The 26,042-nt window shown below is 38.2% G+C and overlaps 1 protein-coding gene across 6 annotated transcripts in view; it reads left to right on the top strand.

The window, feature by feature from the left end:
- The window catches only part of ATF1 (activating transcription factor 1), a 55,083-nt gene extending 46,029 nt beyond the window's left edge, over nucleotides 1–9,054 (top strand). For 3 of the 6 annotated variants that reach the window (XM_060111738.1, XM_060111736.1, XM_060111737.1), the window contains 3 exons: nucleotides 2,429–2,611; nucleotides 2,697–2,856; nucleotides 7,564–9,054. In XM_060111738.1, the coding sequence (XP_059967721.1) occupies nucleotides 2,429–2,611; nucleotides 2,697–2,856; nucleotides 7,564–7,708 (488 nt within the window). In that variant the 3' untranslated portion in view covers nucleotides 7,709–9,054. The remainder of the gene's footprint in view (nucleotides 1–2,428; nucleotides 2,612–2,696; nucleotides 2,857–7,563) is intronic. The other 3 variants (XM_060111740.1, XM_060111739.1, XM_060111741.1) reach the window with 2 other exon arrangements.
- Nucleotides 9,055–26,042: the final 16,988 nt, after the last annotated feature.

Genomic DNA, 26,042 nt, shown 5'->3' with positions numbered 1-26,042 from the left:
ACTTTAGAATAGGTCCTACAAAGCATGACATTCAGGATCTGGCTTTGCCTGCCACTCTGATCTCATCTCCTATCACTTGACGCCATTCTGGCCACACAGACTTTCTTGTTGTTCCTTAACACATGAAGCTTGTTTCTGCCTCGGGGTCTTTGGAGGTGCCATCCCTACTACCTGCGCGTTCTTCACCCACATCCTCACGTGCCTTACGTCCTCACTTTTTATAATTACATATAAATGCTATAAAATATAGTAGCTTACTTATAGAATATATATAATTATAGATTAGCTTATTTATGATCTGTTCTCAAGGAATGTAAGTTCACAACTATAACCTTGGCATACAGGGCCTGGCGCATGTAGGCTTTCATTAAAATGTGTTATGAATATATGATTTTAAGAATATATGTAGAGGGCCTCCCTGGTGGCGCAGTGGTTGAGAGTCCGCCTGCCGATGCAGGGGATACGGGTTCGTGCCCCGGTCTGGGAGGATCCCATATGCCGCGGAGCGGCTGGGCCCGTGAGCCATGGCCGCTGGGCCTGCGCATCCGGAGCCTGCGCATCCGGAGCCTGTGCTCCGCAACGGGAGAGGCCACAACGGTGAGAGGCCCGCATACCACAAAAAAAAAAAGAATATATGTAGAATATTTCTGTGAGGACACATAAGAAACTGGGAATAGCGGTTGCAAGGAAGGAAACTTAGGAGCAGAGATCAGAGGCAACTGGGAGGTTCACTTTTCATTTTAAACAAAACTGAATTTTTTTTTTTTTAATCACATGTATTGCTGTTTCCAAAAAAATTTTTTTAAGGCAGCATATTAGCAAGTTAAAAGTTATGATATATTAAATGGTTTATTATTCTAAACCCATTAAAAATTAGAATTATGAAAACTACATAGAAACTTGGGCTAATATTTCATATGTTACAACTGAAGCAAGTATAGTACAAGTCATATTTAGGGCAGCATGATCCAGTAGAACTTGATGATGCAAATGTTCTGTATTTGCACTGTCTAGTACAGTAGCTGCTAAACTATGTGTGAATACTGAGCACGTGACATGTGGCTGGTGAGACTGAGGAACTGAAGTTTTTATTTTAATTTTAGTTAATTTAAATAGCCACGCGTGGCTCATGGCTACTGTATTGAACAGTACAGTTGAGTTCTTCAAAGAAGTAAATGCAACCAGGTAAATACACATGTTAAGCAAGTACAAGAAGATATGTTGCAAAAACGAAAACATTCTGTATTAACATATATATTTAACATCAAAAGATGTGTATCTATAATGTGTGTAAATAAACCTATTTTGATATTTATAGATCAATCTGTGTGAGCATAGGAAGAGATTAGGAAGGTTGTGCACCAAAATGATGTTTACCTCAGGAGGGGGGTGGGGAGTGGACAGTGGAATAAATAGGGATAATGGGACTTTTTATTTATATATTTATTTTTATATATTTATATATGTATGTAATGTGTGTTGCAGGGAAGGAGATTGAAAGTAATTCCTAGTAGGGAAGGAGATTAAAAGTAATTCCTAGTATAAGTTTAAAACAGATCTCTGAATCTAAAAAAACTTTTTTTTTTTTCTTTTTCGGTACGCGGGCCTCTCACTGCTGTGGCCTCTCCCGTTGCGGAGCACAGGCTCCGGACGCGCAGGCTCAGTGGCCATGGCTCACGGGCCCAGCCGCTCTGCGGCATGTGGGATCTTCCCGGACCGGGGCACGAGCCTGTGTCCCCTGCATCAGCAAGCGGACTCTCAACCACTGTGCCACCAGGGAAGCCCCTAAAAAATTTTAATGTCTGTACTTATAAAGTCATTTTATAAATTAAAGTATATGGGAATACGTGTTGTGTGGTAGTAGGGAAAGGATAAGGATAATCAGAAACAGTGGTCACCACTGGAGAGTGGAGCTAAGAAAGAGTATGAAGATTTACTTTTTCATTATGTAACCTTTTATCCTTTTTGAATTTTCTTCCATAGGCACACTTATCTATTCAAAAATATTTTAAAATACAATCTTTTTAATGCTTTTAAATAAAAATTACAAACTATGTTAATATTTCCTACTACTTATTTTTCCTTTAAAAGTTAGTCATCGGTAGTACTCTTTTCTAATGGCCAAAACTGCTGTGACAACATTAACAATTATCATGGAATGCTTTATAGAGCCCCAAATGGGTTTTGACCAATCAGTTATTATACAATTTGAGACGAAATTTAAGATTAGTACATCTGAAATACAAAATTTTCTGAAAAAATGCCATTTTACTTGTTTTACATATAGCTCATCCAAAGTAGTCAACAGTTATCAAGTGGAATTGCATTTTAAACCTGTTTTAATAAATAGCAAATTTTTTTTTGCCAATCCTTTGTCATTAGTGTGTTATACAGCCTTATATTAGCTATGTTCTCTCTTTGGTTAAAGTTGCCATTGCCCCAAATGGAGCCTTACAGCTGGCCAGTCCAGGCACAGATGGAGTACAGGGGCTTCAGACATTAACCATGACAAATTCAGGCAGTAATCAACAAGGTACAACAATTCTCCAGTATGCACAGACCTCTGATGGACAGCAAATACTTGTGCCCAGCAACCAGGTGGTTGTACAAAGTAAGTTTGCTTAAGTATCTATGGAAAGCATCGCAAAGTACTTTCAAAGACACTTATAAGTTAACTCATTCTTTTGACCACACAGCTGCATCAGGAGATATGCAGACATATCAGATCCGTACCACACCTTCAGCTACTTCGCTACCACAAACCGTGGTGATGACATCTCCCGTAACCCTTACATCTCAGACAACTAAGACAGATGACCCCCAACTGAAAAGAGAAATAAGGTTGATGAAAAATAGGTAGGTAGTAAAATTATACTATCAGAATGGGTAATGTTTTTATAAATCTCAAAATATAACCAGATATTAACTGAGATTGTGTATTAGAAACAAGGAGAAGGGATTATATCAACATTATTTTAACTGAGTGTTAGATTATGTCTAGTACATTCCAGTGCATCAGTGAGTCCCTTTGCATAGTTTCTTTATTTAATATGTGACCTAGAGTTCTTCCATTTTTATTGTGTCCTTTGAATAGCACTGTTAAGCAAAACTTTTCAAACAATATATTTTGTTCTTATTCAGATGACAAAGTTAAGTGAAAATAATAATTTTGCTGCTTGCTGTTGACCAGAGTGAGAATAGGCAAGAATTAGTAGGATTCTGCATAATACCTAATATACTTCTGGATACAGAATTCCTCTTAAAAATGAATTTTGATCATGAAATATAGTAGTCATTTAATCCCCAGAAACATTTGTTTGTTTTAAATGTATTTTAAACATTGCTATATGCACTACATATACATCAGGCATTAAAAATCACTAGTTCTTTGAGAAAAAGAATATGATGGGTAGCCTTCTGCAGTGTGTTCAAGGGAAAAGAAAAGACACCAGTAAACTATATTAGAAACAAAAAAGGGTAAATAGCCACAGATACAACAAATTTTTAAAATTATAGTAAGGTTCTATTTTCAGGTCCTCTCCAGTAAGTTAGAAAATTAGAATAAAGGATAATTTTCTAGAGCAATAAAAATTACCATAAAAGGACCAGATGGATACATTTAATTACTTCAAGATAAAATGTTTCTTTACTAAAAACAAGAGGAAGCATCACTGTAAATGACTTGGTAACAAGGCAGGGACCATCTGTTGTTTTGGAGGTTCCAACAAATACAAGTAAATGAAGTAAGTTATGTAAATTATTAGAAAAGAATTGTATCTCGTTGCTGATGATATGATTGTGTACCTAGGAAACCCAAAAGACTTGTTAAAAATTACGAGAGTGTGACTTCTCTTTCTGACAGTGTAACCTCAGCTACATAATAAAAGCTTGATGAAATATAAAAACCATCCTTTTAAATGACTGGATGAGCATGCAGAAAGTAAGAGAAATCTATTGAGGTTAGACCAGAAGCCCAGGACCATGATGTTAAATAAGCACTGAAGCAGCCCCTGTATATCCTAGGGATAAATTCAGATCTTTGTAATTGGTATAGCTTTGGTATGCAGAGGGGACTCGGGACAGAGCCTGGGGCTTCTGCAGGCTGGAGAACTGGATCACATTATTTTTCATGAGGTCAAGACCCAAGAAGTACTACATCCATAAGCTGAGAATTGTAATTTAAAAAATTAGTGCCCCCAATTGGAGAAAGCAACTTCAACACAGGCTCTAATGAATTCCCATACATTGAGTTCTAACAAATGTAAGTTGAAAAATCAGACTACCGGGCCTCCCTGGTGGCGCAAGTGGTTGAGAGTCCGCCTGCCGATGCAGGGGATACGGGTTCGTGCCCCGGTCTGGGAGGATCCCATATGCCGCGGAGCGGCTGGGCCCGTGAGCCATGGCCGCTGAGCCTGCGCGTCCGGAGCCTGCGCGTCCGGAGCCTGTGCTCCGCAACGGGGGAGGCCACAACAGTGAGAGGCCCGCATACCGCAAAAAAAAAAAAAAGAAAAATCAGACTACCCAAGGAATTAGGCCTCCATTATATGTGCCAACTCCTTAGGCAACTGTCACAAAAAATTATTTCCATTTTTTTGAGATGAGGAAACTGAGGCCTAGAGAAGTTAAGTCACTTGACCAAGGTTACACTGCTCAGTAACTGATAGAGGTAGGGTTTAAATTCATGGGTCCAAGTTTTAGAGTCCAAAGTCTTAGGGAATCCCACACTGCCTTTCAGGAGCAAGTGTCAGCAGAAAGAGCAGACGACAGAATGAGTTTTGTGAAGTCTTCAGTAATCTAATGGAGAGAGGGAAAGAAGTGTGTCTTTTGTATTTAAAAAAAGGATGTCATTGTAAATCATCAAAGCTCAAGAGACTATAAAAATGATAAAAATTGGAGAGGAAAAATAAAACTATTATTATTAGCAAAGATATATTCATCTGCTTAGAATATCCAGGAAGATCATCTGCAAACTATTTGAAATTGAAAAAGAACCAGTTCTTTTCAACATTTGTACCAGAAGCCCTTGTCAGTTTAGTAAAACAGGAAAAGGGAGGGGAAATTACAAGGATTTAAATGAAAAAAATAGAAACTATTACTTTTATATGATTGCTTGATTTAAAAAAAAAACAAACCAAATGGACTTAGAGAAAAATTATTGTAAGTAATGAGTTTACTAGATATAAAATCAGTTTTCAAAAATCAACTATTTCTTCACACCATCAATAAAGAGTTTGGTAAATAATTATTAAAAAGATATCATTTATATTATCATCAACAAATAAAATATGTGAGAATAAATCTAACAAAAGCTGTCCAGGACATTTACGGAAAACATTGTAAAATGTTTCTGAAAGACATTAAGGAAGACCTAAATAAATGGAGAAATATACTATGTCCATAGATATGGAAACTCACTATTATAAAGATGACTATTTTTCCCCCCGATTGATCCATAGATTCAATGCAGTTCCAATCAAAACCCAAACAGGTTGTTTGAAGAACTTGACAAGTTGATACTAAAATTTGTAGAAGAGTAAAGGGCCAAGAGCAGCCAAAATATTCCAGACAAGAATAAGGTGAGGAGATATCAAGTTTTGTTTAAAGCTGTGGTAATTCAAATCATGTGATATTGGCATTGAGATAAACAAAATCACCAGTGAAATAGAGTAGGGAGCCCAGAAACAGATCTGTGAATACATGAAACCCTGGTAGGGCAGATTATTGGGGGAAGGAGGGACTCCAATAAATGGTGCTAAGATAGTTATTTATATGTGAAAAAAAATATTGGATTTCTTCCTCACACCATACACAAAAATCATGCTAAATGGATTAAAAACATATATGTGAAAGGTGAAATTTTAAAAACTTTTAGGTGAAAATGTATAATCTCATGGTTTCAAGTATAAGGAAGATTCCTTAAAACAACACACATAAACACAAAAAAAATTAACATGAAAAATTGATGAATCCTCATTAAAACGAGTAACTTCTGTTCATCAAAAGATAAAGTGAGTGAAAATATAAGCTTCAAACCTATAGAAGATGTTTGCAATATATCTAACCAAAAACAAACAGATTTGTTTGAAAAAATATAAAGATCTTCTGAATTAATGAGAAGTATAACCCAACTGAAAAAATGTTGAATATATTTTTGAAATGATACTGACACAACTCCACATCTGGAAGAAAATTAAATTGGACTCCTATTTTATACCATATACAGAAGTAATTGCAGATGGATTAAAGACTTAACTGTGAAAATTAAGCAATAAAATCTTTAAGATAAAATTTAGAGAGAAATACATAGTGTATCACATTTTAATCTAAGCCAAGAAAAAGACTTTAAAAAAGAGCATTTATTGCATTAAGAAATAAAAATATCAGAAATCAAGTGGTAGATTAGAAAATAATGTAGAAACAGATAAAGGGTTACTATAAAAATATCAGAAATCAAGTGGTAGATTAGAAAATAATGTAGAAACAGATAAAGGGTTACTATGTATAATGCACTGGGAGTTCTTAGGTTGTTCATCTTTCAAATAATTTCTAATTGTAAAATGGGCAAAATGTATGAATGGAAAAGGGTATGAATAGGCAACTTATGTAAGAGCAGATCCGAAAGACCGTTAAATTTTTGAGAATATGCTCCATCACACTAGTAGTTAGGGAAGTGAAAATTAATTAACAATGAAATGTCCACGTGGCAAAGAACTGTGTACCAGTGTATCAATAGAAACATCATTAAAATAGTATGTGTAAAAAAAGCAAGTTGCAGATAATATCTACAGTCCATAGTATAAAAAATACTCAAAATAATACTTTTTACTTCTATATGTATGTAAAACTTGAATGTAAATCCATAGAAATATTCTAACAGGACATGTACAAAACTGAGAATGAAAGCAGTTTGTAATTAAAACTCAATAAATAAAAATTAGAGAATCTATGTGCCAAAAGTTAATAAGAGGACCCATAAATTTCATTTATTGGTATTTATCCAAGAGAAATGGGACATATGTTCACAAAGAGACTGGCACAAGAACATGCATAGCAGCTAAAACTAGAAAACAGCCCAAGAGAATGGATCAACAAATTGTAATGATATTCATACAGTGGAATATGCCCAACAATATAAAGGAACAAACCACTGCACAGTAACACAGATAAACCGCAAAAATATACTGAGTGAAAGGAGATCAGACACAAGAGTACATTTCTGTATGACTCTGGTATCTGAAGTTCTAGAATAGGAAAAATTTCATCTATGGTGATAAAAATCAAAACAGTAGTTGCTTGGGGAGATGAATGGGCATGAGGGAACTTTCTGGGGCAATAAAAATAAATGTATGTCTTGATGGGTGGGTGGGTTATACAGGTATATGCATTTGCCAAAACTGACTGAATTCTGCACTGAAGATCATTGTGTTTCACTGTATATAGATCATACCTTAATTTTTTTTAATGAGGAAAAAATGATGACCAGGGAAGATTACTGAAGTGCATTTACCATTTAAGGAATGTGAACTTTTTTCTAACATTGGTTTTTTTAATGCTTACATTTAGAGAAGCTGCTCGAGAATGTCGCAGAAAGAAGAAAGAATATGTGAAATGTCTGGAAAATCGAGTTGCAGTCCTGGAAAATCAAAATAAAACTCTAATAGAAGAGTTGAAAACTTTGAAGGATCTTTATTCTAATAAAAGTGTTTGATTCTTACTTAAGAAAGAAAATATTTTTGTGGACTTGCCTAAAAATTAGACGGAATTTCTTTTCTTTTTTTAGTGAAGTTTTATGAATTAAAAGGTCAAAAGTGAAGCTTTTTATTTAGGCTTTTGCAACTCAAAGATAAATATCTTACGCAGGAGATCTGGTGACAGAGGATAAAGTGGAAAAACACCTCAAGGAGGTTACTGGCACAACTGGAAGCTCTGTAAAAATTAAACATACTCAAGAAACAAGAAATGAACTTTCACAAATTCATATTTTCTAAATAACAATAGTTGTCATATTCCAAAAATGGCAGATAAGATGAAATTTGATAAATAGATTTTTAAAAATAAATCAGTTTACCCTATAGGTTTGCATTTTTTACTGTTTCCTAAAATTTACCTTTTCAATTGTGTGTGTGTGCAATTTCTGCCAATAAATTCTAAATTACAAATAGAAAAAATCTAATATACAACTAAATATATAAATTATGTGTTCTGATTATGTATACTTGCTCTATCATCAGGTCTTAAATGGGTTTTTAAAAGTTTGTTTATTGGACTTGAGAGGATTTTTGAGACTGGGTTAACTATTTTTGAGGCCTTGTCCTAAAAGGCATCTAAGGTACATGAATGGAGTGTGGTGATTTTGTAAAATTTTTTTATCAGAATGGAAAGAGAATTGTTTAAAAGTTTGATACTTTTAAATGGTTTGTTTTTTGGTTACTCTGGGAATGGTGATTTTCTACAAATATTTAATAAATTGTTTTTTGATTCTGTATTCTGTATGCAGTTAAATATACATTACTTATTCTGTTGTGCTTTAATAGAATGGAATGTTTACAGGCCCTTGAGATGTTAGAGTATTTTAAAAACCTTCTGAAGATGCATACCAAAGTTTTCCAAGAGGACTTTATAATTGGTTTAATGTAAGGTTTATCAGATTCTAAAATAGTACAGTTACTAGGGCAATTTTATGTGAGAGACTATTTTGTAATGTAGTGAATGGTACATTTATAAGAAATGTGACTGCCAATATATTTTTATAGCTAATCTTTATAAATTCTAAAGTTGAGTTTTTAATGATTATTTTAAATGTTTATATAGTTTGTTAGTAAAAAATATTTTGCATCTCAAAGTATCATTTTTATATTATAGGAAGTAAAGTTTCCAGATTGGCTAATATTTGAATTGTAAGTTTTGTATGCAGTTTATCCAGAGTTCAAAAATGCTGTCAGCACACCAGTGTTTAACCTCTGTATTCCAATTTGTATACACTTTGAAATTGTACTGCAAAACTATTGTGTGCTTCTTATACAATATGTATCATATTGTTGTCTATGAAATTAAAGGACATTTGATAAAATTAAGTTTGCTGAATGTAAAATATATTGCTTAATATATGAATGACAAGCTTCCTGATAGCCACTGTGTTAATTATACTAACTATAATGCATTTCTAGTTTTAAAATGAGGATAAATTTACAAATCTGGGCTACACTGCGTATTTTATTTAAGGGGATATGTTTATATGTTTTGATTCAGTCAGAACCAATTATAACAAAATGAAGATAGCTAAATATTTTGTTCTACACGTGTTTAGGACATGGTTAAGGAGCCTGTCATGTAGAAATCGTAACCTAACAGATAAATTTGTGATTAATCCTAGTAAAAATTTTCATTAACGGCATCTTTTAAAATGGGATTTTGTTGACCTGGCAGCAGTTTATGTAAAGAAAGATAAAGTTTGATCACCAGTGGGATTACTTATATCCCTGTCCTGTGTAAAGCCTGAGTCTCAAAATAGTCACCCATTAGGCTAAAGAATATTAGGAGGTATGGGGTCAGTGGGTTATATCCAGAGTGTTTTAAAAGATAATATATTGGGTAGGTGTTGTGTTTAGCTCCAGTAGCCTAGCTCTTAGTACCTTAACAACTGGACATCCACACATATTTGTAAATTCTCCACAGCCTGTTGCTCACTAGATCATGTTACCTAGTTTAGCTATATGTAACAGGCATGGGCAAGCCACTGAGGATTCCATAAATGCATACCAAATTATCTTTCTAGATTTTTTTCTAATTTGAATTCAGTGTGGGGCTTATGACACTTGAAAGGTGATTGTAGTACAAACCTGAAATTATTAGACTTCAGAAATTCATCAGACCAAAGAAATTAGTTCCTTAGTTCAATTTACTATTTTAAATAATCAATTTACTAATTTGTTATATGATGGAAACACATTATTGCCCACGAACACATCTTGAGCATATAAAATATGATAACCCTTTAATTTTACTGAACAGAGCAGGGGTCCCCAACCCCCAGGCCATGGACCAGTACGGGTCCACGGCCTGTTGGGAACCAGGCCACACAGCAGGAGGTGAGGAGCGGGCAAGCGAGCAAAGCTTCATCTGTATTTCCAGCCAGTCCCCATCGCTCACATTACCTCCTGAGCTCCACCTCCTGTGAGAATCTAATGCCTGATGATCTGAGGTGGAGCTGAGGCGGAGATACTAGCGCTGGGGAGTGGCTGCAAATACAGATTATCCTTAGCAGAGAGGTTTGACTGCACAGAGACCATAATAAATCAACTGCCTGCAGACTCATATCAAAACCCTATCAGTGAGTGGCAAATGAAAACAAGCTCAGGGCTTCCACTGATTCTGCATTATGGTGAGCTGTATAATTATTTCATGTATTACAATGTATTAATAATAGAAATACAGTGCACAATAAATGTAATGTGCTTGAATCATCCCAAAACCATCCCCCCCGGGGTCTGTGGAAAAATTGTCTTCCACGAAACCGGTCCCTGAGGCCAGAAAGGTTGGGGACCGCTGGAATACAGCATAAAGAATGGGCATGTTTTAGAGCTTTGGAAATCTTACCATATACATTTAGTCATTCAGCAGTTATTATATTGAAGTTACTAGTTAAACCTGTGTTTTTCTCCAGTTAAAATGTATTATGCCCTGGACACTACATAACGATTAAGAAAAAGACATAACAATTGTAGATATTTATGCACCCAGCATAGGAGCACATCAATACATAAGGCAAATGCTAACAGCCACAAAAGGGGAAATCAACAGTAACACAATAATAGTGGGGGACTTTAACACCCCACTTACACCAATGGGCAGATCATCCAGACAGAAAATTAATAAGGAAACAAGCCTTAAATGACACACTAGACCAGATGGACTTAATTGATATCTTCAAGACATTCCATCCAAAAGCAGCAGAATACATTTTCTTCTCAAGTGCACACGGAACATTCTCTAGGATAGATCACATCTTGGGTCACAAATCAAGCCTTGGTAAATTTAAGAAAATTGAAATCATATCAAGCATGGTTTCCGACCACAACACTATGAGATTAGATATCAACTACAGGAAAATAAAGTGAAAAAACACAAACACACAGAGGCTAAACAATACACTACTAAGTAACCAAGAGATCACTGAAGAAATCAAAGAGGAAATTGAAAAATACATAGAAACAAATGACAACAAAAACACACGACCCAAAACCTATGGGATGCAGCAAAAGCAGTTCTAAGAGGGAAGTTTATAGCAATTCAATCCTACCTCAAGAAACAAGAAAAATCTCAACCTAACCTGACACCTAAAGCAATTAGAGAAAGAACAAAAAACAAACCAAAACAAAAAAAAAAACCCAAAACAAACAAAAAAAAACACCCACACAGTTAGTAGTAGGAAAGGAATCATAAAGATCAGAGCAGAAATAAATGAAAGAGAAATGTAGAAAACAACAGCAAAGATCAGTAAAACTAAAAGCTCGTTCTTTGAGAAGATAAACTAAGTTGATAAACCGTTAGCCAGAATCATCAAGGAAAAAAGGGAGAAGACGCAAATCAATAAAATTAGAAATGAAAAAGGAGAAGTTACAGGGCTTCCCTGGTGGCACAGTGGTTGAGAGTCCACCTGCCGATGCAGGGGACTTGGGTTCGTGCCCCAGTCCGGGAAGATCCCACATGCTGCAGAGCAGCTGGGCCCATGAGCCATGGCCGCTAAGCCTGCGTGTCTGGAGCCTGTGGTCCACAATGGCAGAGGCCACAGCAGTGAGAGGCCCGCATACCGCAAAAAAAAAAAAAACAGGAGAAGTTACAATGGACACCACAGAAATACAAAGGATCATAAGAGACTGCTAGAAGCAACTATATGCCAATAAAATGGACAACCTGGAAGAAATGGACAAATTCTTAGAAAAGTACAACCTTCCAAGACTGAACCAGGAAGAAATAAAAAATATGAACAGACCAACTGCAAGCACTGAAATTGAAACTGTGATTAAAAATCTTCCAACAGGGGGCTTCCCTGGTGGCGCAGTGGTTGAGGTCTGGGAAGATCCCACATGCCACAGAGCAGCTAGGCCCGTGAGCCATAGCCGCTGAGCCTGCGCGTCCGGAGCCTGTGCTCTGCAACGGGAGAGGCCGCAACAGTGAGATGCCCGCATATCGCAAAAAAAAAAAAAAATCTTCCAACAAACAAAAGCCCAGGGCCAGGTGGCTTCACAGAAGTCTATTAAACATTTAGAGAAGAGCTAACACCTATCCTTCTCAAACTCTTCCAAAAAACTGCAGACAGGAAAACTCCCAAACTCATTCTACGAGGTCACCATCACCTTGATACCAAAACCAGACAAAGATACTACAAAAAAAGGAAATTACAGACCAATATCACTGATGAACACAGATGCAAAAATCCTCAACAAAATACTAGGAAACAGAATCCAACAGCACAGTAAAAGGATCATACACCATGATCAAGTGGGATTTATCCCAGGGATGTAAGGATTCTTTAATATATGCAAATCAATTAATGTGATACACCATATTAACAAATTGAAGGAGAAAAACCATATGATAATCTCAACAGATGCAGAAAAAGCTTCCAACAAAATTCAACACACATTTATGATAAAAACTCTCCAGAAAGTGGGCACAGAGGGAACCTACCTCAACATAATAAAGGCCATATATGACAAACTGACAGCAAACATTATTCTCAATGGTAAAAAAACTGAAAGCAAGTCCTCTAAGATCAGGAAGAGGACAAGGATGTCCACTCTCACCACTATAATTCAACATAGTTTTGGAACTCCTAGCCACAGCAATCAGAGAAGAAAAAGAAAGAAAAGGAATCCAGATTGGAAAATAAGAAGCAAAACTGTCACTGTTTGCAGATGACATGATACTATACACAGAAAATCCTAAAGATGCCACCAGAAAACTACTATAGCCAATCAATGAATTTAGTAAAGTCACAGGATACAAAATTAATACACAGAAATCTCTTGGATTCCTATACACTAACAACAAAAAAATCAGAGAAATTAAGGAAACAATCCCATTTACCATTGCAACAAAAAGAATAAAATACATAGGAATAAACCTACCTAATGAGGCAAAGGACCTGTATGCAGAAAACTGTAAGACACTGATGAAAAAAATCAAAGATGACACAACAGATGGAGAGATATATCATGTTCTTGGAGTGGAAGAATCAACATTGTGAAAATGACTATACTACCCAAAGCAATCTACAGATTCAATGCAATCCTTATTGAATGACCAATGGCATTTTCCACAGAACTAGAACAAAAATTTTACAAGTTGTATGGAAACACAGAAGACCCTGAATAGCCAAAGCAATCTTGAGAAAGAAAAACAGAGTTGAAGGAATCAGGCTCTCTGACTTCAGACTATACTGCAAAGCTACAGTAATCAAGACAGTATGGTACTGGCACAAAAACAGAAATATACATCAATGGAACGGGACAGAAAAGCCGAGAGATAAACCCAAGCATCTACGGTGACCTAATATACGAAAAAGGAGGCAAGAATATACAATGGAGAAAAGACAATCTCTTCAATAAGTGGTGCTGGGAAAACTGGACAGCTACATGTAAAAGAATGAAATTAGAACACTCCCTAACACCATACACAAAATAAACTCAAAATGGGTTAAAACACCTAAATGTAAGGCCAGACACTATAAAATTCTTAGAAGAAAACATGGGGACTTCCTTGGTGGCACAGTGGTTAAGAATCTGCCTGCCAATGCAGGGGACACGGTTTGAGCCCTGGTCCGGGAAGATCCCACGTGCTGCGGAGCAACTAAGCCCATGTGCCACAACTACAGAGCCTCTGCTCTAGAGCCCACAAGCCACAACTACTGAAGCCCGCACACCTAAAGCCCGTGCTCCACAACAAGAGAAGACACTGCAATGAGAAGCCCGAGCACCTCAAAGAAGAGTAGCCCCTGCTCACCACAACTAGAGAAAGCCTGTGCGCAGCAGTGAAGATCCAACACAGCCAAAAATAAATAAATAATTTTTTAAAAAAAATAAGAAAACATAGAACACTATTTGACATAAACTGCAGCAAGATCCTTTTTGACCCACCACCTAGAGTAATGAAAATAAAAACAAAAATAAATAAATGGGACCTAATGAAACTTCAAAGCTTTTGCACAGCAAAGGAAACCATAAACAAGATGAAAAGACAACCCTCAGAATGGGCGAAAATATTTGCAAATGAATCAAACGACAAAGGATTAATCTCCAAAATATACAAGCAGCTCATGCAGTTCAATACCAAAAAATCAAACAACCCAATCGAAAGATGGGCAGAAGACATAAATAGACATTTCTCCAAAGGAGACACACAGATGGCCAAGAGGCACATGAAAAGATGCTCAACATCACTAATTATTAGAGAAATGCAAAACAAAACTACAATTAGGTATCACCTCACATCATCAGTAAGTCTACAAACAATAAATGCTGGAGTGGGTGTGGAGAAAAGGGAATCCTCTGGCACTGTAGGTGGGAATGTAAATTGATACAGCCACTATGGAGAACAGTATAGAGGTTGCTTAAAAAACTAAAATCAGAATTACCATATGACCCAGCAATCCCTCAGGGCATATACCCTGAGAAAACCATAATTCAAAAAGACACATGCACCCCAATGTTCACTGCAGCACTATTTACAATAGCCCGGACATGGAAGTAACCTAAATGTCCATCAAAAGATGAATGGATAAAAAAGATGTGGTACATACATATGATGGAATATTACTCAGCCATAAGAAGGAATGAAAGTGGGTCAATTGTAGAGACATAGACAGACCTATAGACTGTCATACAGAGTGAAGTAAGTCAGAGAGAGAAAAACAAATATCGTATATTAATGCATATATGTGGAATGTAGAAAAATGGTACAGATGAACCAGTTTGCAAGGCAGAAAGAGACACAGATGTAGAGAACAAATGTATGGACACCAAGGGGGAAAGGGGGTAGTGAATTGGGAGACTGGGATTGACATTTATACACTAATACAGGGGTCCCCAACCCCTGGGCCATGGACCAGTACTGATCTGCAGCCTGTTAGGAACTGGGCCACACAGCAGGAGGTGAGCAGTCAGTGAGCGAGTGAACTTTTATCTGCCACTCCCCATTGCACACATTACCACCTGAACTATCTCCCCTGCCCTGTGGAAAAATTGTCTTCCACGAAATCGGTCCCTGGTGCCAGAAAGGTTGGGGACTGCTGCACTGATATGTATAAAATAGATAACTAATGAGAACCTGCTGTATAGCATAAGGAACTCCACTTCGCTGTACAATAAAAACTAACACAACATTGTAAAACAACTGTACCCCAATTAAAAAAAAAAAACAGAACCACAATGAGGTATCACCTCACACTGGTCAGAATGGCCATCATCAAAAAATCTACAAACAATAAATGCTGGAGAGGGCACTTCCCTGGTGGCGCAGTAGTTAAGAATCCACCTGCCAATTCAGGGGACATGGGTTCGACCCCTGGTCCAGGAAAATCCCACATGCCACGGAGCAACTAAGCCTGTGTGCCACAACTACTGAGCCTGCACTCTAGAGCCCACGAGCCACACTACTGAGCCCATGTGCCACAACTACTGAAGCCCGTGTGCCTAGAGCCCATGCTCTGCAACAAGAGAAGCCACCCCAACGAGAAGCCCATGCACCACAACCAAGAGTAGCCCCCGCTCGACCCAACTAGAGAAAGCCTGTAGGCAGCAACAAAGACCCAATGCAGCCATAAATAAATAAATAAAAACTTAAAAAGAAAACAATAAATGCTGGAGAGGGTGTGGAGAAAAGGGAACCCTCTGGCACCGTTTGTGGGAATGTAAATTGATACAGCCATATGGAGAACAGTATGGAGGTTCCTTCCTTAAAAAACTAAAAACAGAACTACCATATGACCCAGCAATCCCACTACTGGGCATATACCCTGAGAAAACCATTATTCAAAAAGATACAGGTACCCCAATGTTCATTGCAGCTCTATTTACAGTAGTCAGGACATGGAAACAACCTAAATGTCCATCGACAGATGAATGGATAAAGAAGATGTGGTACATATATACAATGGAATATTACTAAGCCATAAAAAGGAACAAAATTGGGTCATTTGTAGTGATGTGGGTGAACCTAGAATCAGTCATACAGAGTGAAGTAAGTCAGAAAGAGAAAAACAAATATCATATATTAACGCATATATATGGAATCTAGAAAAATGGTACTGATGAATCTATTTGCAGGGCAGGAAAAGAGACACAGATGTAGAGAATGGACTTGCAGACATGGGAGTGTGGGGAAGGGGAGGGTGGGACAAACTGAGAGAGTAGCAGTGACATATATACACTACTGTGTGTAAAATAGTTAGTGGGAAGCTACTGCATAGCACAGGGAGCTCAGCTTGGTGCTCTGTGATGACCTAGAGCTGTGGGATGCAGGGGGTGAGAGGGAGGCTCAAGAGGGAGGGGATATTGTATACATATAGCTGATTCACTTTGTTGTACAGCAGAAACTAACACAACATTGTAAAGCAATTATACTCTAATAAAAAATATGTATTATGCTTTGGAATATAAAGTTGTCGTAACTGCAGTTCAAATTCCCAGAAAAGATGCTGAAATGATATAAAGTGAGTAAATTTGACCCGGGACTTGATATCTAAGTTAAAGGAAAAGTCACAGGTTATAGTGAAATGAAATAATGTCAAAGTATGTCACAATCTAATTGCAGTAATCATATAATATTATTTACTCTGTTATACAAAGTAGGTTTTTATTTTTAATAAATACTGCTTTTTTTGCTATAAAACAAAGTAAAGGAACACTTATATCAAGGTTGTAGAATTCAGAAGGCCACTCTAGGGAGTGTTTGGCGAAGTCTTTTTTTTTTTTTTTTAATCAAACCTTCGCCCCCTGCAGTGGAAGGGTGGAGTCTTAACCATTGGACCGCCAGGGAAGTTCCTGGCAGAAGTCTTTGAGGGAGTCAGTTGGAGGAGGTTTAGGCCATTTAACTTTTTTTTCTAAGAGAGATTCTGATAACTCAATCCCCTTTTATCAGTGTAAATTTCTTTTTTTTTTTTTTTTTTTTTTTGTGCAGTACGCGGACCTCTCACTGTTGCGGCCTCTCCTGTTGCGGAGCACAGGCTCCAGACACGCAGGCTCAGCAGCCATGGCTCACGGGCCCAGCCGCTCTGCAGCATGTGGGATCTTCCCGGACCGGGGCATGAACCTGTGTCCCCTGCATCGGCAGGCGGACTCTCAACCACTGCACCACCAGGGAAGCCCTATCAGTGTAAATTTCTTTGTAGCAAACATAGATAGGCATTAGAAGCCAAGTCTTTGCCCTTTCATGGTTGAAATCCTTTTCCTCAAAATTGACTGGATATATTTAATAGTTTGCTGCCTTCAATAAGTATATATGTTTTTAACTTAGATAAATATTTGTCAGTTTAATTTATTATAAAATCTAGGCTTGGACTTCCCTTGTGGCACAGTGTTTAAGAATCCACCTGCCAATACAGGGGACACGGGTTCGAGCCCTGGTCCGGGAACATCCCACATGCCACGGAGCAACTAAGCCTGTGTGCCACAGCTACTGAGCCTGCGCTCTAGAGCCTGCGAGCCACAACTACTTAGCCCACGTTCTGCAACTACTGAAGCCTGTGCGGTCTAGGGCTCACGTGCCGCAACTACTGAGCCCACGTGCTGCAACTACTGAAGCCCACAAGCTTAGAGCCTGTGCTCCACAACAAGAGAAGCCACTGCAATTAGAAGCCCATGCACTGCAATGAAGAGTAGCCCCTGTTCACCGCCAACTAGAGAAAGCCCGCACGCAGCAATGAAGACCCAATGCAGCCAAAAAAAAAAAAAGAAAAATCTAGGGTTACCTATGTACATAACATACACAGTCTTACTGTTTCCTTAATATCTACTATTTATTGAGTATCTACTATGCATAAGAAACTGTAAAAGTAATGACATTCATTCATTCAGCAAATATTTATTGAAGGCCTTTTATATGCCAAGCATTACTAGGAGGAGTGACAAACAAGGCAGAGTTCTATCTCTTGTGGAACTTCGATATTAATGTCATCCTGTGAGACTGGTACTTACCTAAAGTTATATGAGTATTAATAACTAGGGATCTCAGATATAAACCTAACCTCTAACCATTCAATATGAAATAGTAGCACATCCCCGCCCAACACACTCCTTTATCAACCGTGAGGGGGAGACTGTCTCTTTTGTGCTTTTCTGTATCCCCACAGTCTCGGGCAGGGCTCACCTGGTTTAAAGGCGTGCTCTATCATGTTGGTTAAAATGAAGGAGGGTCTGGGGTTCAAACTCACTAAGGCACAGAGAGGTTTGATACTTTGCCCAAGGTTAAATGGTAAATAACAAAACTAGGGTTCAGACCTAGGTCTGATCAACTCCAAAGTTTGTGGTCTTAGCCACCAGAGTGTACCTTCTGTCTTGCATGTGTTAGAAAGTCTGAAAAGCTTTTTTCATTGAATCTTTCTGCACTCAACATCAAAGATTTAAAAAGTTCTATTTAAATGTGTCCACTAGATGGCAACCTCCATTTCAAAATCACGGAAGTTTTACAAACTTTTAAAAATAAATATATAGAAAACTACAGAAGTTAACATATCAAATCCTGTACATGCGCCATCCATAACTAATAACTGTTAACATTTTGTTGCCTTTACTTCAGATCATTTTCTGAAGAGAAAGGATGTACAGATAAATTCCTCACCTTTCTTTCCCTAGTCCAATTTCCCTCCCTGAAGGAAACCACTATCATGAATTTAGTATGGAACCAGTCCATGTTTTTATATTTATTGTATGAATACATAAATAACACATGTCAGATTGTAGTACCTTTTTTACAAGTTTATAAACGGTACCTTAATTCAGACCAAAGAACACTTAGGATTCTAGCTATGGTAACTTAATACTTTGTTTTGGAAAAAACCTGAGCATCAGAGCATTATTTTTTCCAACTGACTACTCTTAGAATTTAATATCACATCTGGAAAAAATGCTTGCTAAAAAAAATTTTTTTAATTCATAAACACTCATCAATCCAAAAGATAAGAAAGGAGAGAAAAGAAACAGGCAGGACAAATTGCCCAAAATAAAATTATAGAAATCTATGTGTATTAGTAATGATAATAAATAAAAATGCACTGCGCATTAGTTAAATATTAAAAATTGTCACATGGAATTAGAAAACAAAATCCAGCTATATGTTGTTTATATAAAGGGTAAATCTAAAATATAAGGATACAGCAAGTTTGAAAGTAAAGGCATGGAAAAAGTTATACCAGCCAAATATTAGCCAAAAGAAAGCATTAGTATAACTATATTTATATTGAACAAAATAGCCTTTAAAGGAAAAAATTATTACTTGGGACAAAGATGGTCACTATAAAATGAAAAAAGATTTAACTCACTTGGAAGATAAAACACATCTAAACTTGGACACACCCAATAATACAGGGTCAAGATGTTAAGCAAAATGCAGAAATATAATGAGAAAGAAAAATTCACAATCTTAGTAGAATTTAACATACCTCTCTCATAATTGATACAAAAAGCAGGAAAATCATCAGTACAAAGACCTGAACAATAAAAAAAACTTGACCTAACATACTAAATTTCATAAACTGTAAGCCACCGTTGATTGTAAAGCAAGCTATATCTTAAGTACCACTAAGAAAGAAAAGCCACTGCCAGTTAAACTACGCCATGCCATTGATGGCCAGATGCATGCTGATTTCAGAGATGTTTAAATATGAAAAACATACATCTTTTAATCAGTGAAATTTGATGTAGAAAGTACAACTGTAAATAACACATAAGAGTATTTATGAAAACAGAACCATATAATTTGGGCAGTAAAGTTAAGTCTCAACAGATTTCCAAAGGACTGGTTTCATACAGACTATGTTCCATTGATCTATGTGTGTCTATCCTTTCACCAAAACCACACTGTCTTGATTACTGTAGCTTCATAGTAAGTCTTGAAATCAGGTGGTATGAATTCTTCAAGTTTTATTTTTTATTTTTCCCCTAAAATTGTTTTGGCCATTCCAGTTTCGTTGCCTTTCTATATGAATTTTAGAATCAGCTGGTCTGTATCTATAAAAGAAGATCCTGCTGGGATTTTGACTGGGATTGTGTTAAAACTATACACAGATCAACTGGGGAAGAACTGACATTTAACAATATTCATCCAATTCATAAACACAATATATTTCCAATTATTTAGTGTTTGATCTTTTTTCTTCAGTGTTTTGTAGTTTTTGGCAGAGACCATGCACATATTTTGTTAGATTTATACCTAATTACTACTTTTCTTTTTTCTTATAGGTATTTTAAATGTTTAAATTTCAGTTTCCAACTGCTGGCTAATATATAAAAAGAGGAATTTTGTCCTGTAACCTTATTATAAATTCACTTATTTGTTTGAGGAGCTTTTAAAATAGATTTTCTTGGGGGGGAGGGGTTCTACTGAGATAGTGGCATTTGTGAATAGAGACAGTTTTATATCTTTCTTTAAAGTCTGTATGCCTTTATTTTTTTAATAAATTTATTTATTTTATTTATTTATTTTTGGCTGCGTTGGGTCTTCATTGCTGCACGTGGGCTTTCTCTAGTTGCAGCAAGCAGGGGCTACTCTTCGTTGCGGTGCACGGGCTTCTCATTGTCTTCTCTTGTTGCGGAGCATGGGCTATAGGCGCATGGGCTTCAGTAGTTGTGGCGCGTGGGCTCAGTAGTTGTGGCTTGTGGGCTCTAGAGCACAGACTCAGTAGCTGTGGCGCACAGGCTTGGTTGCTCCATGGCATGTGGGATCTTCCTGGACCAGGGCTCGAACCTGTGTCCCCTGCATCGGCAGGCGGATTCTTAACCACTGTGCCACCAGGGAAGCCCTGTATGCCTTTATCTTGCTTTGTTGTACTGCTTAGGATTTCTAGTATAATGTTAAATAGAATTGGTAAGAGTGGACTTTATTTTTTCTTTGCTGCGCTGTGCAGCTTGTGGGATCTTAGTTCCCCGACCAGGGATTGATCCCAGGCCCTGGCAGTGAAAGCACCAAGTCCTAACCATGGACTGCCAGGGGATTCCCACCACTGCTTTTCAACATCATACTGTTAAGTCCTAATGCAATAAGATAAGAAAAGGAAATTAAAGGTATACAGATTGGGAAGGAAGAAATAAAATCGTCTTTGTTCACAGATGATATGTTAATCTATTAGAAAATCCCAAAAGATTTGACAAAGAAACTCCTGGAACTAATAAGTGATTACAGCAGGGTTGCAGGATACAAGGCTAATATACAAAAGTCAATTTCTTTTGAATATACCAGCAATGAACAACTGGAATTTGAAATTAAAAATACCATACTATTTACATTAGCACCCCCCAAAATGAAATACTTAGGTATAAATCTAACAAAATATGTACAAGATCTATATGAGGAAAATTATAAAACTGATAAAAGAAATCAAACAAGAACTAAATAAATGGACACCTGTCCACCATGTTAATGGATAGAAAGACAACATTGTCAGGATGGCAGTTCTTCCCAACTTGTTCTACAGATTCAATACAAGCCCAATCAAAATCCCAGCAAGTTATTTTGTGGATATCAACAAACTGCTTCTAAAGGTTATACACAGTGAAAAAAGACTCAGAATAGACAACACAATATTGAAGGAGAAGAACAAAGCTGGAGAGCTGACAGTACCTGACTTCAAGACATACCATAGTGGGACTTTCCTGGTGGTCCAGTGGTTAAGACACCACACTTCCACTGCAGGGGCCACAGGTTCAACCCCTGGTCAGGGAATTATGATCCCACATGCCAAGTGGCCAAAAAAAAAAAAAAAGTTAAGAAAAAAGACATAACACAGAGCTACAGTAATCAAGACAGGGTGATATTCACAAAAGAACAGACAAATAGATCAATGGAACAGTACAGACAGCCCAGAAATAGACCCACATAGATACAGTCAACTGATCTTCAACAAAGGAGCAAAGACAATACAATGGAGCAAAGACAGGATTTTAAATAAGTGGTGCTGGAACAACTGGATATCCACATTAAAAAAAAAAAAAAGAATCTAGACACAGACTTTATATCCTGCACAAAAATTAACTCAAAATGGACCACAGACCTAAATGTAAAACACAAAAGTATAAAACTCTTAGAAGATAACATAGGAGAAAATCTAAATGACCTTGGGTTTGTCAATGACTCCAAAAGTATGATCCATAAAAGAAAGAATTGATAACTTGGACTTCATTAAAACTAAAAGTTTCTGCTCTGTGAAAGACAAAGAAAAAGACAAGCCACAGACTGGGAGAAAATATTTGCAAAAGACATATCTAACAGAGGACTGTTATCCAAAAAATACAAAGAGCTCTTAAAACTCAACAATAAGAACCTAATTAAAAGATGGGCCAAAGACCTTAACAGACATCTCATCAATAAGATATATAGATGGCAAATAAACATGTGAAAAGATGAGCCACATCGTGTCATCAGGGAGATGCCAATTAAAACAATGAGATACCACTAATACACCCATTAGAATAGCCAAAATCCAAAACATTTGTAACACCAAATGCTCACAAACAACATGAACTCTCAGTCATTGCAAATGGGAATGCAAAAATGGTGCAGACACTCTGGAAGACAGTTTGGCAATTTCTTACAAAACTAAACATACTCTTATCATATGATTCAGCAATTGCACTGTTTGGTATTTGCCAAAGGAGCTGAAAACTTATGTTTACCCAAAAACCTGCACACAGATGTTTACAGCAAATTTATTCATAACTGCCAAAACTTGGAAGCAACCAAGATGTCCTTCAATAGGTGAATGGATGAACTGTGGTATATCCAGAAAATGGAATATTATTGATCACAAAAAAGAAATGAGCTCTTAAGCCATGAAAAGACATGGCTTCTTCCCCCTCCAAGAAGGGGGACTTCCTTGGTGGTCCAGTGGTAAAGAATCCTCTTTCCAATGAGGGGTTCGATCCCTGGTCGGGGAACTAAGATCCCACATGCTGGGCTTCCCTGGTGACGCAGTGGTTGAGAATCCGCCTGCCGATGCAGGGGACACGGGTTCGTGCCCCGGTCCGGGAAGATCCCACATGCCGCGGAGCGGCTGGGCCCGTGAGCCATGGCCGCTGAGCCTGCGCATCCGGAGCCTGTGCTCCGCAACGGGAGAGGCCGCAACAGTGAGAGGCCTGCATACTGCAAAAAAAAAAAAAAAAAAAGATTTCTAGCACTAACTCAAGTGGAGCAAGAGACAACCAAGAAGAATAAAATCTCCCCTAACTCCAGACCCAATCAACCCTACCATCCCTACATCACCCCACCACCCTACCCCAGGCCCCAGGCTCAGCACTAATGCCCTCATCCTCCTTCAGAGATAGGAGAAACAAGATGCATTATCTACTGCTATGTAACAAATTATTCCAAAACTTAGCAGCTTAAAACAACAAAATTTTGTTATCTCACAACTTCTGTGGGTCAAGAATTTTGAGTGTGGCTTGGGGGATGTCTCTGGCTTCAGGCCTCTCAAGAGGTTGCAGTTAGGATCTTAGCCAGAACTGTGGTCTCATCTGAAGGTTTGACCTGGGAAAGATCTGCTTCCTAGCTCACTCATGTGGTGTGGTTTGCTTCTTCGTAGGCTGTTAGACCGACTATGACTGTAGGCTACTCCACAGGGCAGCTCATGATATGGCAGCCAACTTCCCTCAGAGCAAGAGAGCTAGAGAAAATGTTCAAGACAAGTCACAATCTTTTTATCATCTAGTCTTGGAAGGGACAGCCCATCCCCTCTGCCACCATCTGTTTGCTACAAGTATGTCACTAAACCTAGCCAACTTAGAGTTGCCAACTTAGGGGAGGGGGCTAACAAAGGGTATGAATACCAGGAGACAAGGCTAATTAAAGGCCATCTTGGAGGCTGCCTACCACACCAGAGAATATCTGTCTGCTGACTGGACTGATCCCACAAAGAAAGGAAGTAGCAGTGCAGGAGAGAAGAGTGAAGACCTGGAGAAGACAGAGGAAATCCAGGCCTAGGACCTTTGCATGTACTGGGCCACTGCATTTTTCATTGCTCTTTCATGACTTGGCTGCATGCACCTGTTTTTGATCAGGATATGGAAAAGAAATCTGTTGAATGTCTGTTATCTGCCACAGCAAGACCAGTCATCTTGCCCAGCTTACAATGCCATACCGAATCTGATCACAACCCTCCCCCACAGAAACACACCCCAACTGAGTTTCCCTCCTTTCAAGTATCATCTTTCACTAAACTATTTGGGGAACAGTCAATTTATTTCCTGTTCTGCTCCTGGGTTAGGTCAGTTCATGCTGCAACTTGTTTATCCAATACTACCTGCTTCCCTCCCACTGATTTTAGCTCAGCCCAGGAGCTTCTGTTCTCTTTCCACTTGTTACCACCTGTAAGGCTCAACTAATAGGCTCCTTTGATTTAATGCAGCCAACCATGACAAACTAGGAGGATGATATGAGAACAGCGCTGTCCTTTTGCTGACCCCTACTTTCATTCCCCACCATGTGACCAGCCTCCCAGACTACCACAAGCCCACACTGTGCCCTTGTTACTGAAGGAGTCGGGTTAACTGAGGAAACCTTTAGCACAGCTCAAGATAGCAATGATAAAACAATTGAAAACCAAACATTACACATCATTGTTCTTAAAAACCATGGGTCAACCCACCACAGTGAAACTCTCACAGGTATCTTTTTGGCTCGGGCCTGGCCTTCTGCCATGTTGTGGGGCTGCCTGCTTCTTTCCTCTCTCTCCTCCTTTGCACACTGAAAAATTTCTTTTCATTATGCTGAGCATACTTATACCCCTAAGTACAAAGCAGGGTCCAAGCCTACTACTGCATATCCAAAACCATAGTAAATGGATCTGCTAAAGGGAAGAAGGGTCATACACAATCCTGGACTCCAAAAAGAATCAAATCAAATACAAAACCAGGAAGAAGCCTTTAACTTAGTTTTTTCTCTTATATATCCTGATCAAAAATTTTAAGGCATGGTTTCTCTCTTCAGTCTCTGAAAGATAACAGAAAACAGTAAAAAAAAAAAAAAAAAAAACTAAAATTATACACACACATTGTATTATTATTACTATGGTGGTTAATTTTATGTGCCACTTATCTGCACTCTTTTCCCACAGTGTTTGTAATGTCAAGGGGCATCTTGGGGGTTCTGATGGGGCAAGGAATAATGTACCTCTCAGGCTGGGGACTGGTGTGTGTGTGTGGGGGGGGGTGCAGTGACCTTTAGTCAGGCTTTGTCCCCAACTTCCAGGCAGGTTCTTAAATTCTGGGGGGGAGGGGGTGCGCTTGGAGGCATGAACCCGCGTCCCCTGTAGTGGAAGCACAGAGTCTTAACCACTGGACCACCAGGGAAGTCCCTGCAGGTCCTTACATTTGACTTAATCAGCTCACCCTGAGGTGACCAGTCGAAGGTAAACTACTACAAAACAATTAATGATAAGATCAATGTGCATTACAGAAATTGGGCTCCCCCAATGCCCACATTGTCTCAAATCCCAACCTCTACACTTGCTTTGCCTTCTGCTTTACGTCTCCCTTCCCCAGCTTTCCCACTTCAGTTTAGGTGCTCTTACTTCAGGAAGCCTTCCTGGCCTTGAAGTCTGAGCCGCTCCAGAGGTTCCAATAGCTCACCTCTCACCACAGCAGTCCTACTGTACCATCTAAGCATGTATATCTGGCTCAGGAAGGTCTCGCCAGATCCTGGCTGAGGGCGAGACATTTCATTGGTCGCGTAACTAGAACACCGGCTGAGGCCTTGACTCATCCGGGCATTTCCGCAGCCTCACAGCCCTCAGCCCCCATCAAAACCCCTCGCCTACTTCGCTTGCGTGGCGTCGC

Source organism: Mesoplodon densirostris, chromosome 11 (genome assembly GCF_025265405.1).
Source record: "Mesoplodon densirostris isolate mMesDen1 chromosome 11, mMesDen1 primary haplotype, whole genome shotgun sequence".
NCBI classification, from domain to species: Eukaryota; Metazoa; Chordata; class Mammalia; order Artiodactyla; family Ziphiidae; genus Mesoplodon; species Mesoplodon densirostris.
The sequence above is the reverse complement of the archived record's forward strand: the minus strand, read 5'-3'. Positions and strand labels throughout refer to the sequence as shown.